Source organism: Urocitellus parryii, chromosome 9 (genome assembly GCF_045843805.1).
Source record: "Urocitellus parryii isolate mUroPar1 chromosome 9, mUroPar1.hap1, whole genome shotgun sequence".
NCBI classification, from domain to species: Eukaryota; Metazoa; Chordata; class Mammalia; order Rodentia; family Sciuridae; genus Urocitellus; species Urocitellus parryii.
In genome coordinates, this window is record NC_135539.1 from 135065369 (window position 1) to 135081963 (window position 16595).

A 16595-nucleotide genomic window follows, 5' to 3' on the forward strand; every position below is an offset into this window, starting at 1 on the left:
TCCTTTTCTGCATATTTTTCTGTTTCTAATTTTTTAAAGATGGAAGTCAAACCATCTGATCTCCTTGCTTAAAACCATTCACTGGATTTCCTTTATACTTGGAATAGAAGCCTAAACCCTTAAGTATTTGATCTGGTCAACTCCTGACATCCACAGTAGTACTTTTTTCATTTTCTTTGCATACCAGGTTCTTTCCTCTCTTAGGGTTTTTGCATGTGCTTCATTCTCCCTGCCCTCCCTCCCCATCCATTCTTTGCTTGGATGCTCCTTTTGCTTCCAGCTTTAGTTTGTCACTTTATTTAAGTAGTATAATTTCCTGCCTTAACCTGTTATTAACGAGATTTGCAAAAAATAACAATGCTGTTCTTTTAATTCTCTTCTGAAAGTTATTTTTAATTTTTTTTTAAAGAGAGAGAATTTTAATATTTTTTTATTTTTTAGTTTTCGGCAGACACAACATCTTTGTCTGTATGTGGCGCTGAGAATCGAACCTCGGCCGCACGCATGCCAGGCGAGCGCGCTACTGCTTGAGCCACATCCCCAGCCTATTTTTTAATTTTTAAAAAATATTTATTTTTTAGTTGTAGTTGGACACAATATCTTTATTTTATTTCTTTTTATGTGATGCTGAGGATCAAACCCAGGGCCTCACACGTGCTAGGTGAGTGCTCTACCACTGAGCCACAATCCCAGCCCTGAAAGAAAGTTATTTATTTATTTATTTATTTTTTATGTGGTGCTGAGGATTGAACCCAGTGCTTCACACATGCAAGGCAGGCACTCTACCACTGAGCTACAACCCTAGCCCTGAAAGTTATTTATTAAACAAAATGTTTTATGTTAAATAATGGGTTTACTGTTGTTTTAGAATTAATAAATATTGTTAAGATTTCTCAGCTTTAATTTTAGCTATGGTAATGTGTAATGACAAATTTTTTAACCCACATAAACCAAAGATCTTTGGAGATCTGTTGCATATTTTTAATTTTAGTTTTTATTGTGATAAAATATTCATAACACAATTTACAATTTTAACTACTTTTAGGTATACATAAATAAATTTACAATGTTGTACAACAATATTTGCAGAAGTAGGTTTTGAGAATGAGAAGAATATTCCAGATGTTTCATATTAATGGAATTATACAATATTTGCCTTTTGTGTCTCTAATTTCACTTAGTTTGTTTTTAAAATCCATCTGTGTTGTATCACATATCAAAAGTCCATTCCTTATTAGAGTTGAATAATATTCCATTAAATGTATAGGATACATTTTGTTTATTCGTTTATCTCTTCTTTACTCTTAGTTACAATACAAGAGCAATTTAAATGTATTGATAACGTAAATAGCAAATAATTAAGTAGTAAATCATGTGGTTTAGAATCTACATATTTCACCATAGATTTTTTTATAATCCAGAGGAGAAAGTCAACCTAGTATTTGAAATTCTGAGTCATTATTTGAGGTTACCATTAGTCATTTAATTCTTGTTTTCTCCATGATATGGACAGCATTGGCTTTATCAAGATTAATTTCATTGAAAGCATAAGTTAGTTTATTTGTTGTTGTTGTTTGTTGCTAAGGAATGAACCCAGGGATGAGCCATGTCCAGACAAGGTCTCACTAAGTTGCTGAGAGGCTACCTTGAACTTGTGATCCTCCTGTCTCAGTCTCCAGAGTAGCTGGGATTACAGGCATGTGCCATCACACCTGGCAAGCTTTGTGTTTTTTTTTTTTTTAACTGTTAACAATTACCTATACATAATAATATTAAATTATAATTTATGTTTTACTTTATTGCAGGCTACTTCAGTCTGGCCATCTATAATTTTACCTTATTATTTTTATTGATCTAGAATAGTGCTGATGTATATAGTAAGTGCTTGATAGATATTAAATCAGTGAGTGTTCTCAGCTACACAGTTATAAACACCCTTGTATTTTTGTAGATCATATCATTAAAGTCATCCCTTATTTATAGATTTTACTAATTTTTTGTAAGACACTCTTATTTTCAAGTTCTTAAATTTTATTTAACTTTCTTCCTCTATTATTAACAAAGATTAGGCTTTGTTTTTGAAAGTTTTAACACTGAAAATTTTTCAATATAATCATGCTATTCTTTAACCTGTATTAAGCTATAGAGCCAAAAATGTTAGTGGAGGCAGTTATTTCCTGGCTTTTGGCTATGAATCAGATAGTAACTATTTCTTTGGTTTTGAAATTGTGGTTTCTTGAGCTAACTTGAGTGATGTAAAAGATGAGTCTTGTTAGGCGTTTCCTCTTTTAAAAATTTATTTAGTGTTTTATTATAAACAGATTTTCTCCAAGGAAACATTTCTCTGTAGTCTTACCTCATCACCCTTAGAAATGAAAACCTTCCTATATGAACTGATAACTTAGTTTATTACGAAGCTATATGTTACTCACATGTGTGATGAAAATAGCCTTGTGTTTTTATTTTATACACACACGCACATTTCTACATTTAATATTCCCAGAACTTTCAGAAGTAACTCAATTCTGACTCAGTCTTGTGCTGATTACAAGACATTTTCCTTTAGGCTACCCTCCACCCATTTTGGGAGTTGTGAGTGTTTATCCTCTTATTGGTTAACTCTGGCCACTGAGTACATGAGTAAATGTCACATGCATGTGGTGTTGCTTGTCAGAGTGGAATTCTAAGACTTCCTCTTTACATAGAGCAGTTTAACTTTGTGCTTCTGACCAGCGGCATGGTCTTGGGGACAGTTCTGCTTCCACCTAATAGTTATGGCAGAGATCAGAACACATCACTTTGCTGCCTGTGCAGTGAGGCCTCAGGATCTGCTGTACCCAACTTGACAGGTATGGGTCAGAGTTGGAAGTTGGAGAAAGGGTGGATAACCACAAGAGTCAAGTGTGGAGATGTTAAAAAATTAATCTTACCTGCTATTGTTATCATCCACATGTTTTGTCAGTAAAGGTTTATGTTGTTTTTTTTTGTTAGTATTTCATAGTGTAATGTTTATTGAATATTTATTGAATAGTTAGCAAATGGAAGAATATATAAATGATATTTTATGATATGAAGTTGTATATATGTCTTGATGTGAAGAACTTAAGCTGTGTTAAAAACTGTTGAATACTTTATCCAACTTAGTTTTTAAAAGAGATTAAAATTTTTAGCTTGTAGAGAATATAGTCAGGTGAAGTAGAATTCTGTGAAGAGAAAGGTTTATAAAATACTCGAAACTACCTAACCTGAAAAATTTGTATTTTAATTTTTCCAATTACTACCTGAAAGATTTGTAATAAAACTGATAAAGAGTTATTGAATAACTAATTGTTGGAAGTGTTTTTATAAAATTAAGCATTAAGTTTCAGATTACTGGGGCTGGAGTTGTAGCTCAGTGGTAGGAGTGCTTGCCTGGCACATGTGAGGCACTGGGTTTGATCCTCAGCATCACATAAAAATAAATAAAAATAAAACAAAGGTATTAAAAAAGTTTTGGATTTCTCTGTGAGTTTATTATTCTAGGTTTTAACTTGTTTAATCATAGTAATTTATTTTGAACAAGCTATTATTGCTGTTTTGCTTTACTTTTGTTGTATATTGCACATTTATCAATAGGAAAAAGTTAATAGGGCTGGGGTTGAGGCTCAGTGGCAGAACACTTGCACTGGGTTCGATCCACATAAAAACAAACAAAATAAAGATATTGTGTCCATCTACAACTAAAATAAAATTTTTTAAAAAATTAACAAAGCCCAGTGCAGTGGCACATACCTATAGCCCAGTGACTTGGGAGGCTGAGACAAGAGGACTAGAAGTTTGAGGCCAGTCTGGGTAGTTTATTGAAACCCTGTCTCAAAAAAGAAAAAATTAAAAGGGCTGGGGATGTAACTCAGTTCTAGAGAGCCTCTGGGTTCAGTCCCAACATCCTAGTACTAAAGAAAAAAAAAAAAAAGGAGCATAGGGGATGGAGAAAGAAAGAAGTAACAAAATTCCCTTTTTAAAATTGTCATAAAATAGTTCTGCCACTTGATTCCTTTACATACATAAGTAAAATTCAGTTTTCTAATGTTTTGTCTTAAGTCCATCATCTACCTCTATAAAAAAAGCAGTAATTAACTAGAAGATTAGTTCAGTTGCTATCTAATTTAGTATAGAGCAGTCACTTCACATTGTTCAAAAATGAAACTTCGCAGCCTACACATCTCCATTGAGGCTTGCGCAGTACATCTGAATCATCCAGACATGTCTATCTTAACTGATGAGGAAAGTGCCACAGACTAGGCCCACTGACTTTACTTGCTCTGCCCATAGGCTTTTGTTTCATTTTGGTTTTGCATTAACCCTTAGCTGATTCTTTTCTATTTATTTCTTTTAACACTGTGATTCAATACATGTTCATTCTCGTCCCCAGAAAAATGTTGAATTTCTTTTCTTTAAAAAAGTTCTCTTTTTGTTTGGTACCAGTAGGTAGGATGGGATTTCAGTGGGATATCCTGTGTAGACTGGTTTACAGGAAATTGACCCTCAGTTCTATGAGAACAGAAGAGTGAGTGGGAAGAAAGAAGAAAAGAAGGAAGGAAGATCTTTTGACTCAGTCAGAAGGACCATAAAACCAGAGATGGGAAGAGGGGGTGGTGGGAAATGAAAAGGTTTGTTTTCCAAATAGTGGTTCTTTTAGTATTTTTGCCTAAAAAAAAATTTATTTTTATCCTGTGTTTATTGATTTGTATATTTAAGAAATATGTAGTATTGTTTGACCTTTAGATATTTTAAAATTTATGTTACATTGTGTTGTGGGTCTTATCCTGTTTTCTCCTTTTGTCAGATAACTTCTTCTTTTGTTTTTTTTTTTTTTTTTTTAGTACTAGTAATTGAACCCAGGAACACTTCACCTCTGAGCTACATCTTTAGTCTTTTTTCTTTTTAATTTTGAGACAGCGTCTTGCTAAATTGCTGAATCTGGCCTTGGACTTGAAATTCTCCTGCCTCAGTTTCCTGATTATAGACATGTGCCCCTGCACCTAGCTAAATAACATGGTTTTAAAGAAGCTAACTTTGCCTTTAAAAATCTTCCCTTGGGCTTGGAGTTCCTCCCCCGATAGATGAATCACATGTTATGAACATGTCCTTGCACATTGACAGTCATCAGAACAGAATTCTTACTCATCCATTTTAAATGCTTATTTAATTCAAAGTTTGAAACCTTGCCTGACTCCAGAGTTTTGTTTTATATTTTGTCCTCTTATAGTATCCTCTGAGTATGGCAGTCTACATGATTTATTCTTTTTTGAAACCTCTTATATACAGGCACTGTTTGGCATTCACTGTTCAGTGAACAAAACAGAAAATTCCTGTCCTCGTGAAACTTGTATTCTAGTAGGGGAAGTTAGATGATATGCATAAGTATAGTAATTAATAAGTAAATTATATGTTTGGTAGTAAGAGCTGTGGAGAAAAATATATATCAAGAAAGGAAATGTGGAAGATGTGGAAGCGTTGTTAGGAATAGTTGAACTTTAAAATAGAGTAATCAGAAAATGCCATACTGGGAAGGGTAGTATTTGAGTAAAATGTCATGGGGACAAGTGTTTAGGCAGAAGGAAAACCAGCACAAAGATCCCGAAGCAGGAGTGTGTCTGCCATGTTTAAATGATAGCAGGGAGGCCAGTGGTCAGAATGATATAAACTAAGGCGAGAGTAGTTAAGAGAGCACAAGACACAGAGTGAAGGACCTCATAGGCTCTTTAAGGATTTTGGTTTTTACTCTAAAATGGGGAGCCATTGAAAGAGTTTTAAACAGTTTGGTTTATGCATTAAGAGATAACTGGAGTGTTGACAAACAATAAGAAGACAATATAGAAGCATGGAAATCAGTAGCTTCATGAAATAATCTAGGTGACAGATTATTGTAACAGGATGGTGGTAGTGGAGAGGGTGAGTGAGAGATGGATAGACTGGATATTTCTGAAAGGAGTGCCAATAGAAGTTCTGTGAATTGGATGTGGTATGTGTGAGCAAGAAAGAAGTCATGAATGATTACAACGTTTTTGGCCTTAGCACCTGAAAAGATGAAATTATCATCAGCTGAGATGGGAATTCTGTAGGAGAAACAGATTTGCGGTGGTGGTGGGGAGAATAGAGAGTAGTTTTGTATATTAAGTTGAACAGTGTTATTAGAGATTTCTAGTCTTTTATGTTCTGAAATCCAGCATAATATCTAGCATATAGTAAATGTTCACACAAGTTACTAGTTTTGTAAATCTTAAAACTTTTTTTTTTTTTTGGGGGGGGGAGGTGCAAAGGTTGGCCTAGGCAAGTGCTATACTACTGAGCTACATCCCCAGCCCTAATCTTAAACTCTAATATGCTGGATTTCACAAAGTTAGGTATAAATGTATAGCATTTGCTGTTTTTGTCCTAATAGGATTTAAGTTGGCTACAATGTCTGCTTAATACTACAGTATCTTTAACCTTGTCATTGATGATAGAAAAGTTCTCCAGAGGTGAGATTTTTATATAATTTCAAACAGGCAGCTTGTATCTAAAAAGAATGAAGTGTATTTGAAACTGTACTTTGATAATCATTAGACAATAATAATTACAAAACATTGTAATGTGTTATCACATTATTTCTGACAAAATCATTTATCAGTATGGATCTTGGGGTGTTTAGTGTGGCCTTGTTAAATTGATAAAAGTGAATATTTACTATGGGTTATTTTTTTTTTTTTGACAATGCTCTTGATTTTAATGAAGGACTGGCATTTGTGACCCAGTGGAACATCTGCTAGAGCAAGTAATTTTTTCATTAAAATAAAAATATAGTACATGTGACCACTTCAAAGAATGTTTCTTATGATTTGTTGTTGTTGTTTATTTGGTAATCCTAAATTAGTTATCTTATATATAATTTAACTGTTTCATCCATTGTAACTTTGTTTAAACAGGGAGCAAGTATTTGCTTTAAATTGACTTTTTGGGACACCTGAACATACCTTTTAAGTCTATCATAATACTTTTAATACAAAACAAAATTTAACTCTAGAAATTCAGACATTTCTTTCTTTTCAGAGAAGAAATGAATGTGATAAAGTGAAACTATGCCACTCTTTAGATAATTACAGATCCGCCTGCAGTAGGAATTTCTGTCAATATCATGTAGATAGTTATGAAACATTGTTTAGTGTGATTTTAAGATTAAAATTCATTTGTTTCCTGTCATATATTTTTGTGTAATTAGCAATTCATTCAGCTAATAGTTACTGAACACATATTATGAAAACTAGACAGAAGATTCAGTTCTTATCCTTAAGGAGTCTCCATTGTAAAGTGTGGGAAATAGACATAGATGGAGGTGATTGATGGGACAAATGTCAGGTTTTGAAAGCATAGAGAGGTGTGTGGTTTCCTAGGGGAAGTTATAGATTTATAGGGGAGCTAACTAGTGTGGTAAGGTGAGAAGCCAGCTAGTCAGAAGAAAGTGGAATGAGAACCCATTCTAGGTATACAGGACTCAACAAAGACCAAGAGGTGGGAAGCAGAGTGGCATATGTTAAATGTGAGGTGTGGAGTGGGGAGAGACAAAGTTGGAGAAGTAGATCTCAACCATCTACTAATTGTGAAAGGTCTCAAAGGCCATGCATGATAAGGAGACTTCAGCTTGATGGTGAACTCTTGAAGTGGCTTAAGAAGAGTGATGTGGTCAAATTTTTGTCTTAAATAGATCACTTTGCCAGCTGTGTGGAGGATGGATTTGAGGGAGACAAGACTGGAGGCAATAGTCCAGGTGAGATGTTGGGGATCTGAACCGAGGTCTTGAAAGTAGAGGTGGAAAGAAGAATGGATTTGAAACAAAATAAGACCCCAGATTTAAAGGTTTTTCCCTTCAAATATGTTAAAAAATAATTTTAAATTAAAAGTCAGGAGAGACTTAATACAAAAATGTTGTTCTATAACAGACAATTGGATGGTTTGCCTTAGCAGACAGCCACTAAAATCAGTCCCAGAAATCTAGAAAATTTTGGAAGAACAATTATTTTTTGTATAGCCAATCTGGGCTATGTGAGACAGGTGATCTTTCAGACAATATAGGTATCACCTGTCTATGCGTATGAATAAATTAGGAACTATAAAGCCTTGAGGAAGAAACCGGTCTTACTAGGCTTCATCCACTGCACATGATAGAAACTCAGTAAATATTCACTGATTAAATTTTCAATATTTTACAGATAAATGCTCAGGAAAAGAAATTAGAGGGTTTTTTAAGTCATTAAAACCATGAACAGTTACAAACTGTTCTTAACCTAAAAAGATTGTTTGAAATGTCAAGAATACTTTGTATTGTACCAAAACATGTTTCTTTCACTTTGCAGAAATTTGGGACTATTTTGCTGAAAGCATTATTTCTGTAATTTTTATACATGATGGAAGGTCTGGATTTATTCAGTACTTCTATATTTCTGAAATATTTCTTTTTCCTATAGTTAGATTTCTTTGGAAAGAGTAATGGAAGAAGTGTAGTTTAGAATTTATAAAACATAACTATTCTTTATTTAAAGCCATCACCACAACAAAATATGCTGTGTGTTTTTTAAAGGTAGGAGCCTCTTCTTTCTGAGCTTTCTTTTTTACATTTTAAGAAAACTATGCCATATCTGATTTTGGTGCATGCATATAAATCAGAGCTAAACTTTGTGGTCCTTTCTCTATCTTGTTACCATTTCAAAAAGTAATTCTCTGTCTAATGCTCAGGAGACACAGTGCCTAATTGCTCATTCTTCATGACTCCATTAACTGTACAGTTCTGTCTCTCTTTGGAGTTGTCAGTATAGGCCAGCAAGTGAAATAATGTGTATGTACTGAATTCAAGTGAATTTTCAGCTGCTGGAACTCATTGTGAATTCTTTTCCCTTTTTGTGTCTTTCAGAAGCTTTGCACCGCCCTTATGGTTGTGATGTTGAATCCCAGGCACTGAACGAAGCTATCAGGTGGAGTTCCAAGGAGAACTTGCTTGGAGCCACTGAGAGTGACCCTAATCTCTTTGTTGCACTTTATGATTTTGTAGCGAGTGGTGATAACACACTCAGCATCACTAAAGGTGAGGCTTCTATATAACATCCAGTTTCTATTAGTGGTTAAGAATAAAGGAGACTGTCTGGCTTCTGCCACTGACTATAATTAGCTTTCTGATTTGGGCCCAGATACTTTTGGTTTGTTCCTTTTTTTAGCTGTGTAAGAGTTCTGCCCTATAAAGTGTAACTCTATTTTTTAGGGTTTATTAAGGATAAAACCGAATTAAAACACCTTAGGAATTCTCAGAAATCTGTACTGTATATGTTATGTATGTAATATATATATATATATATATATATATATATATGTATATATGTATGTACACATATATATTAAAATCTAAGTTTGTTCTTGCCTCTTGAATCTATAAAGGCTCCCACTGGGGAAAATGTATTTCAGGATAATTTTTAACTAAATAAAATTGGAACTTAAATGATTATTTGTCAAACAGATGCCTCTTGCTTACAAGTTTAAGAATGGAGAATTAAATGAGAGTGGTCATTCCAAGAAGGCAGCCTGTCCCCACTCAAGGAAGGTCACCCATCTGTAAGGAAGGCAGCCCTTCCCCATTTGAGGAATGCTACCCTTATATTTCTTGTCGGTATTTTCCAAGATAGCGCAGTCACCAAGGGAACATCAATATAGAAAGTCTTAATTTCTCATTTACGAGTTAGAGCAGCTGCTAGTCTACTGCTTAAGGACTAGGATTCCCTTTATCTATGGCCAAGAGTAGTTTCTCTTAAAATCCATGAAATGTCAGATTTTTCTTATCTTTCTTTCCCTTGTATTTTGGTACTGGGGATTAAACCCGGGGGTGCTCTGCCACTGAGCTACATCCCCAGTCCTTTTTATTTTTTTTTTGAGGCATGGTCTTGCTAAGTTGCCCAGGCTGCCCTGCAATTTGGGATCCTCTGCTTCAGCCTACCATGTAGATGGGATTACAGGTGTGTGCCTGGCTAGTTCCTTCTTCTTTGAAGGTGATACTTTGCTTACAGTAAAAAGAAGAATTCTGCTGAACTCAGTGCCTGCCTATAGCCCAGCTACTTAGTGACACTGAGATAAGACGATCATTTGAGCCCAAGACCTTGAGACTAGCCCAAGCAACAGGCAAGACTCTGTCTCAAGAAAGGAAAGAAAAGAAAGTTCTTTTTAGAATTCCTCTGCCAATAGGCCCAATTTTTATGGTAGTCAAAATTTCTAGAGTTGAAAATTCTCCTAACTGCCAAAAAGGTAAAAAAAAAAAAAAAAAACCTGTCATGTTTGTATCCTAATTATGATGGTCTGTAATTACCAGTTCTATTTAAGGAAGAGGCAGTATGAAAATACACAAAACTTGGTCTTCTAGTTCTGTGGACTAATATAGAAAAGCAGCAGGGCAACAAGTTTTCCTATAAGTACAGAAATATAGTTGGCTAGTATTCATCTGTGCACTCGTGCATGTCCACTGCCACAAAAGACACACTTTTGTCTGTGTACATTGTATGTATATTATATACCCATGTGTGTGTATACGTGTGCTTTTGGGTTTTTCTTCCCATCTAGGTGTTTCAGGTAAGATAGTAGGGACTACAAAGTTATGCTATGGTAAAAGTTTCTGGAGGTCACTGGGAAAAGATAGATGGCTACCAGAGAAATTATTTTGAATTTTTCTTCAATAGCCTTTGACTGGTAACTTCTGGGCCATGTGATTGATTTGGCATCCTTCTGATTTTTGACCCTCAGAAAGTAGGAGTGAACTCTGTATAGAAAGCCTTGCATCTGTTAGAGATAAGAGCCTAAGGCACTACAATATTTCATTAGATTAACTTTTATGCATTACTAAATAATGCATAAATAGAGTTATATATTAGTACATAAATAGAGCTATATATTAGTAATACTTATACATTACCTAAATAATAATGGTATCTTTTTTACCTTCCCTGTTTTGCCAAAGACACTTCTAATCTATACCTGAAAATACAGGGACAAAATGTACATTAAAATCTTAAGTTTATAATGGTGTATTAAGAATTGTAATGCAAAAAATTTTTAAAAATCTAAGTTTTATGTTACAACTTTACTAGAGAAATCAAGAACATGGAAATTGGTAGCAAAGATTCACTAAGTGACTTGGGATTTGGGTTCCATCTTCAAAGTCATCTTCCCTTTCCATACACTAATTTTAGAGGAAAAGATAGGGGATTCATTCTTTGTGGAGAGTAGGAGGGAAACCATAGCTATATTGGGAAACTATACCATCCTGGAAGTAGCTGTGCTTTGGGAGTCCTCTCTGCCTTCTCCTGCTCTCCTAGTTTTCTTAGAGAAAACATTGCTGAAAACTCTTTGTTCTTGTGTGTGTGTGTTTTTTTATTATTATTTGTTTATATCCGTAGTTTTGTTGCCTTGGTGCCAAATGATATTTAGAAGCAACTTGGTATTTCACATCTTACCTCTAATTCTCGATTATCATTATCATAATAAGCTATTTTGAGGGAAAGTGAATTTTATTTTTCTTGCACTATCATTTTCTAGCCAGTTGAGTAACTGTTCTGTCTTGTATGTTTCTTAGCACCATAGAGGTTCTTGGGAACATTTTTAAGGGGTTATATAAACTTTTAAAATTTTGTAATAAATGCCAGAAAATATTTTCTGTTCTTATAGTTCAAGCTACAAATCAGAGATCAATCAGGACATGGCCAGCTTTTGTTATTTACGAAACATCTTGCCATCAAATTCTTATTTTCTTTTTAAGTGAGTTTTAAGTTTGACAATGCACTGCATTGGTTTGAAATAAAGTCTTCTCTTTTCTTTTTGTTCTGTGATTATTTCACGGTTAGGTGAAAAACTACGAGTTCTTGGTTATAACCAGAATGGCGAGTGGAGTGAAGTTCGTTCTAAGAATGGACAGGGTTGGGTGCCAAGCAACTATATCACCCCAGTAAATAGCCTGGAAAAACATTCCTGGTACCATGGGCCTGTATCACGCAGTGCAGCCGAGTATCTACTCAGCAGTCTAATCAATGGCAGTTTCCTGGTGCGAGAAAGTGAGAGCAGCCCTGGGCAGCTTTCCATCTCGCTCAGGTATGAGGGGCGTGTGTATCACTACAGGATCAATACCACCACAGATGGCAAGGTAAGACTTGCCAGTAACCACTGCTACTTGTGGACTGGCTGCTCTGTATAAAGAGTACTCTCACTGACTAAAGTGGAGTATAGTTTTTTTTTTTTTTTTTGGTCTCACATGAAATAAGATATTTGCTGAATTTGTGAGTTTAGGATATTTGGCATGTTAGAGCTTGCTCTTTTCAAAACAATAAAGTAATATAAAGTAAAAAGAAGACTATATTAATAGTTTAAAGATGAGTTACATGCGAAGGTAAAGAATGAAGGGAACTGCTATGTAAGCTGTTCTAATCATCAACACAAAAAAATACACCCAGTATATTGACAAAGAATTTATATTAACCCTGTTTCATGGAAAATAAAAATGATCTCTAGAAAGTTCATGGAGTATGAGTTAAGACTTTTGAGACTGGCGTTGATCATTAAATGTATGTTTGTATGTTGATATAAATAGATCATTTTAGTCATTTAGTAGTTTTTATGTTGGGAAGATCACAAATTAGAATGAACTTATTTATTTATTTGTATTTGGTGGGGGGTACTGGGAATTGAACCCAGAGGCTTTAACCATTGAGCCACCCTCCCAAGCCTTTTTTTTTTTTTTTTTTTTTTTTATCTTTTGAGACCTGTCTCACTAAGTTACTTAGGGCCTTGCCAAGTTGCTAAGGCTGGCTTTGAACCAGGGACAGTTGCTGGGATTACAGGTCTGCACCACCATGTCTAGCCAGAATGAATGTATTTAGAATGGAATTATTATATTTTATAAATTAGGAAGTCTGAGAGCTTGTGTCAGTTCTTCTGTTGAAAATTTAGATCAAACCCTTTTTTCCATTTTTTTTCCCTGTGTGATATGCATAACAGGGAAAAAGCATGGGCTTTAGACCAAGCATTCCTGTTTGCCTGTAATTTCAGATACTTGGGAGACTGAGGTAGACACAAGTTCAAGGCCAGCCTCGTCAACTTAGTGAGACCTTGTCTCAAAATAAAAAATAAGGGGCTGAGGATGTGGCTCAAGCGGTAGCATGCTCGCCTGGCATGCGTGCAGCCCGGGTTCAATCCTCAGCACCACATACAAACAAAGATGTTGTATCTGCCGAAAATTAAAAAATAAATATTAAAAATTCTTATTCTCTCTCTCTCTCCCTCCCTCCCCCCCCCTCTCTCTCTTTAAAAAAATTAATAAAAATAAAAAAATAAATAAAAAATAAACAAAGGGCTGAGATTGTAGCTCATTCATAGTGTTCCCTGAGAGGGAAAAATGTCCCACATTATAGGTTGTTGTAAAGATTAAATAAAGTAATTTATGTAAAATATAATAGCTGGTACAAAATAAGAAATAAATAAATTACTAGTTCTATTTCTCTTTTGCCCCACCATACAGACGTAGTATGTTGTATCATGGCCCAAGCAAGTAGAATCAGTTGTCTAACAACAGTAGAATGGATTAACAAATTGTGGTGCGTTCATAAAATGAAATGTCTTTTAACAACAAAATGAACATAAAGTTCTATACCCAACACCATGTGGAAATCTATGGCTTACAACTGCCTGCTTTTATAAGTAAAATTTTATTGAAATGCAGCCACATCCATTTATATATGTATTCATACATGTATTCATCTGTAGTTACTTTCTGTTACTAGGCGGAGCTGAATAGTTGTGTCAAGAGACCCTATGGCCAAAAGCCTAAAATATTTATTTTTTTACGTCTTTACAGAAAAGTTTGCTGGCTTCTGCTACAAAAAGTCTCATACACATGAAGCCGATTGAAAGGGATTAGTGATTGCCTGGGGGTCGGGATGTCGGGAAAGTGGGAATAATTACTGATAGGCATGGGTTTTCTTTGGCAGGGGGTGATTAAAAATATTCTGGAGTTGTGAAGGTTGGGCAGTTTTAAAATACACTAAAAACTACTGGATTATAAACTTTAAAATGGTGAATTTTATGCTATCTTACAACACAAACGTTGAATGAAAGAAAGCAGACACCAGACATACTGTATAGTTCATTTGTATACTGTTCAGTCAAAGCTATCTAAGATGTTTGAAGTCAGCTAGTGGTTACCTTTGCAGGACTAAGTAGGTAGAGGGAGGATTCAGGAGTGCTTATGATGTTTTTGGTGTGGGTGATATTTTCATGAGTGAGTTTATTTTATAAAAATCACCGATTCTCTATTTTTGATATACTTTTCTGTATGTAATCAAGTAAAAGTTTCTTTTTTAAAAATAAGCTCCCATGGTAGATAAAGCCAAAGACTGCGTTCCTTTACATTTCTTATTGCTTATCACAAATAAACAACTGTTTTGTTAATAACCCTGAAACCCAAATGTAGCATGCGAGGGCTTTCTTGTGCACTCTCTCTCTCTCCCTTTCTCTTTTTTAAAACAGCTTAGGCATTCAAGAAAACACATTGTAGCCTGTATTCCCATTGGCTCAGGAGGTTGGGTCAGGCGGATCACAAGTTCAAGGCCAGCCTCAGAAGTTAGCAGGGTCCCTTAGGGGACCATTAGTAATTATTCCCACTTTCCCCCCATTTAGTGAGCCATTAAAAAATAAATGGCTGGGGATGTAGCTCAGTGGGGGCCTCGGGTTCAATCTCCAATACCAAACCAAACCAAACAAAACAAAAACCCCTTACATGTTGTAATTAAAAATGATTAAGATAATTAAATAAGAATCATAATGCCTTCCTCACCCCCCTCCAGTCTAAATCAGTGGTTATCAATTTATGTTCTCTGTAAGATTTGGGGGTAATATTTCATTAACTTTGACAGGAGACCAACCCCTGCTTATCTACTTTAATCAGAACATCTCTCTTTTTACCCACCTTATATATTTGGATTCTATAACATTATTGTTTAGAAACTACTTGAAGACCAGTGAGCTTGATGATCCAGAGAGACATGTTGGAAGTCTCTTTCAACTTTAAAAATAGGGGGTGATTTAAACATTAAACTGAAGTTCTGTTGTTGCCCCTGGCCATCAGCATTTAACAGTTTACCTCAATTAAGATGTAAGGGGGGTGCCTGGGATTATGGCTCAGTGGTAGAGTGCTTGCCTACCATGGTGAGGCACTTCACTGGCTTTGATCCTCGGCACCACATAAAAATGAATTTAAATAAAGGTGTTGTGTCCATCTACAACTAATATATATATCTTCCATCTTCATATCTTAAGGCTTTTTAAAAAATCCTAATGTCTTTCAAGTTTGTTTATTTTTTCTTTTTCACCAGGTGTATGTGACTGCTGAGAGCCGCTTTAGCACTTTGGCAGAGCTTGTTCACCATCATTCTACAGTGGCTGATGGGCTGGTGACAACATTACACTACCCAGCACCCAAGTGTAATAAGCCAACAGTCTATGGTGTATCCCCCATCCATGACAAATGGGAAATGGAACGAACAGATATTACCATGAAGCACAAACTTGGGGGCGGTCAGTATGGAGAGGTTTATGTTGGTGTCTGGAAAAAATATAGCCTTACAGTTGCTGTGAAAACACTGAAGGTGGGTTGCTGAGAATTACAGTTTTCAGGCATCTTTTTGCCTGTGTACTGAATCACTTGGAAGTACCAGTGTGCTCTTTTTTAACTTTGGAACACTTTCCACCCACTGGTGCCAAACACATCAGCAAATCGTGATGATTAACCCTAGTGACATTGCTGACAACACAGGGCAGATTATTCACTGCAATGCAGTGAAACCCACATGTGGGAAAGGTTCGTTTCTGGAGAATGTTTATGTAGATCTTGGTGGGAGTTGAAAAGCAAATTATAAGTTACAAAAACAAAACAAGCTGTTTTGCTTCCTGTCAAAGACCCCTGCTGGACAGAATTCTTCATGCATTGTCTATGAATCATGGGTCTTTCTTATTCTGTTCTATATCTCCCTGCCTCTTGCTCCTCCTATCTCCATGCAATTACATAGTTTTTTCTTGTTCTTAAATTTGCAGAAATCTTTTTCCTAATACTACTCTCTCTTCTTTAAGCATCCCAGGATCAGATTACAGGGTCATCACTCATGGAATTTACTGATCTTATCCCAGAATCTCAGTGACTGGGAAATCACTCATACAGGTTACTTTCCAACAATGAGTAGTTGTCAGTTCTGTTTATTAAGCATATTTTGAGTGTGAGACAATATGTGAGGCTTTGCAAATATGCATTGCTCCTTAAGTGTGTGATTTAATTAGAAGATAAACAGGTAAACAGCTAATTGCGCTTTTCATTGAAATGCCAAAGTATCTAAAGAAGTAAAGAATTTCCAATCTAAGTCTCCTGTGTTTTGGTTGATATAGGATGTGCTATTGAATTTTGCTCACCCTCCTAATTTTTATTCCAGTTTCTAATATTGGATAAATTCAGGAACTTCTGTTGAACATATTAAGTTGTCAGGAAAAAAAATTTTGGTTGTAATAAA

The 16595-nt window shown here is 35.3% G+C and overlaps 1 protein-coding gene across 4 annotated transcripts in view; it reads left to right on the forward strand.

Moving 5' to 3' along the window:
- Positions 1-16595, forward strand: part of Abl2 (ABL proto-oncogene 2, non-receptor tyrosine kinase) — a 95411-nt gene that overhangs the window by 66479 nt on the left and 12337 nt on the right. For 2 of the 4 annotated variants that reach the window (XM_026388425.2, XM_026388427.2), the window contains exons 1-5: positions 2738-2849; positions 7724-7786; positions 8927-9097; positions 11892-12187; positions 15411-15683. In XM_026388425.2, coding sequence (XP_026244210.1) covers positions 2738-2849; positions 7724-7786; positions 8927-9097; positions 11892-12187; positions 15411-15683 — 915 coding nt within the window. Of the gene's footprint in view, positions 1-2737; positions 2850-7723; positions 7787-8926; positions 9098-11891; positions 12188-15410; positions 15684-16595 lie in introns of those variants that run through there. The other 2 variants (XM_026388424.2, XM_026388426.2) reach the window with 1 other exon arrangement.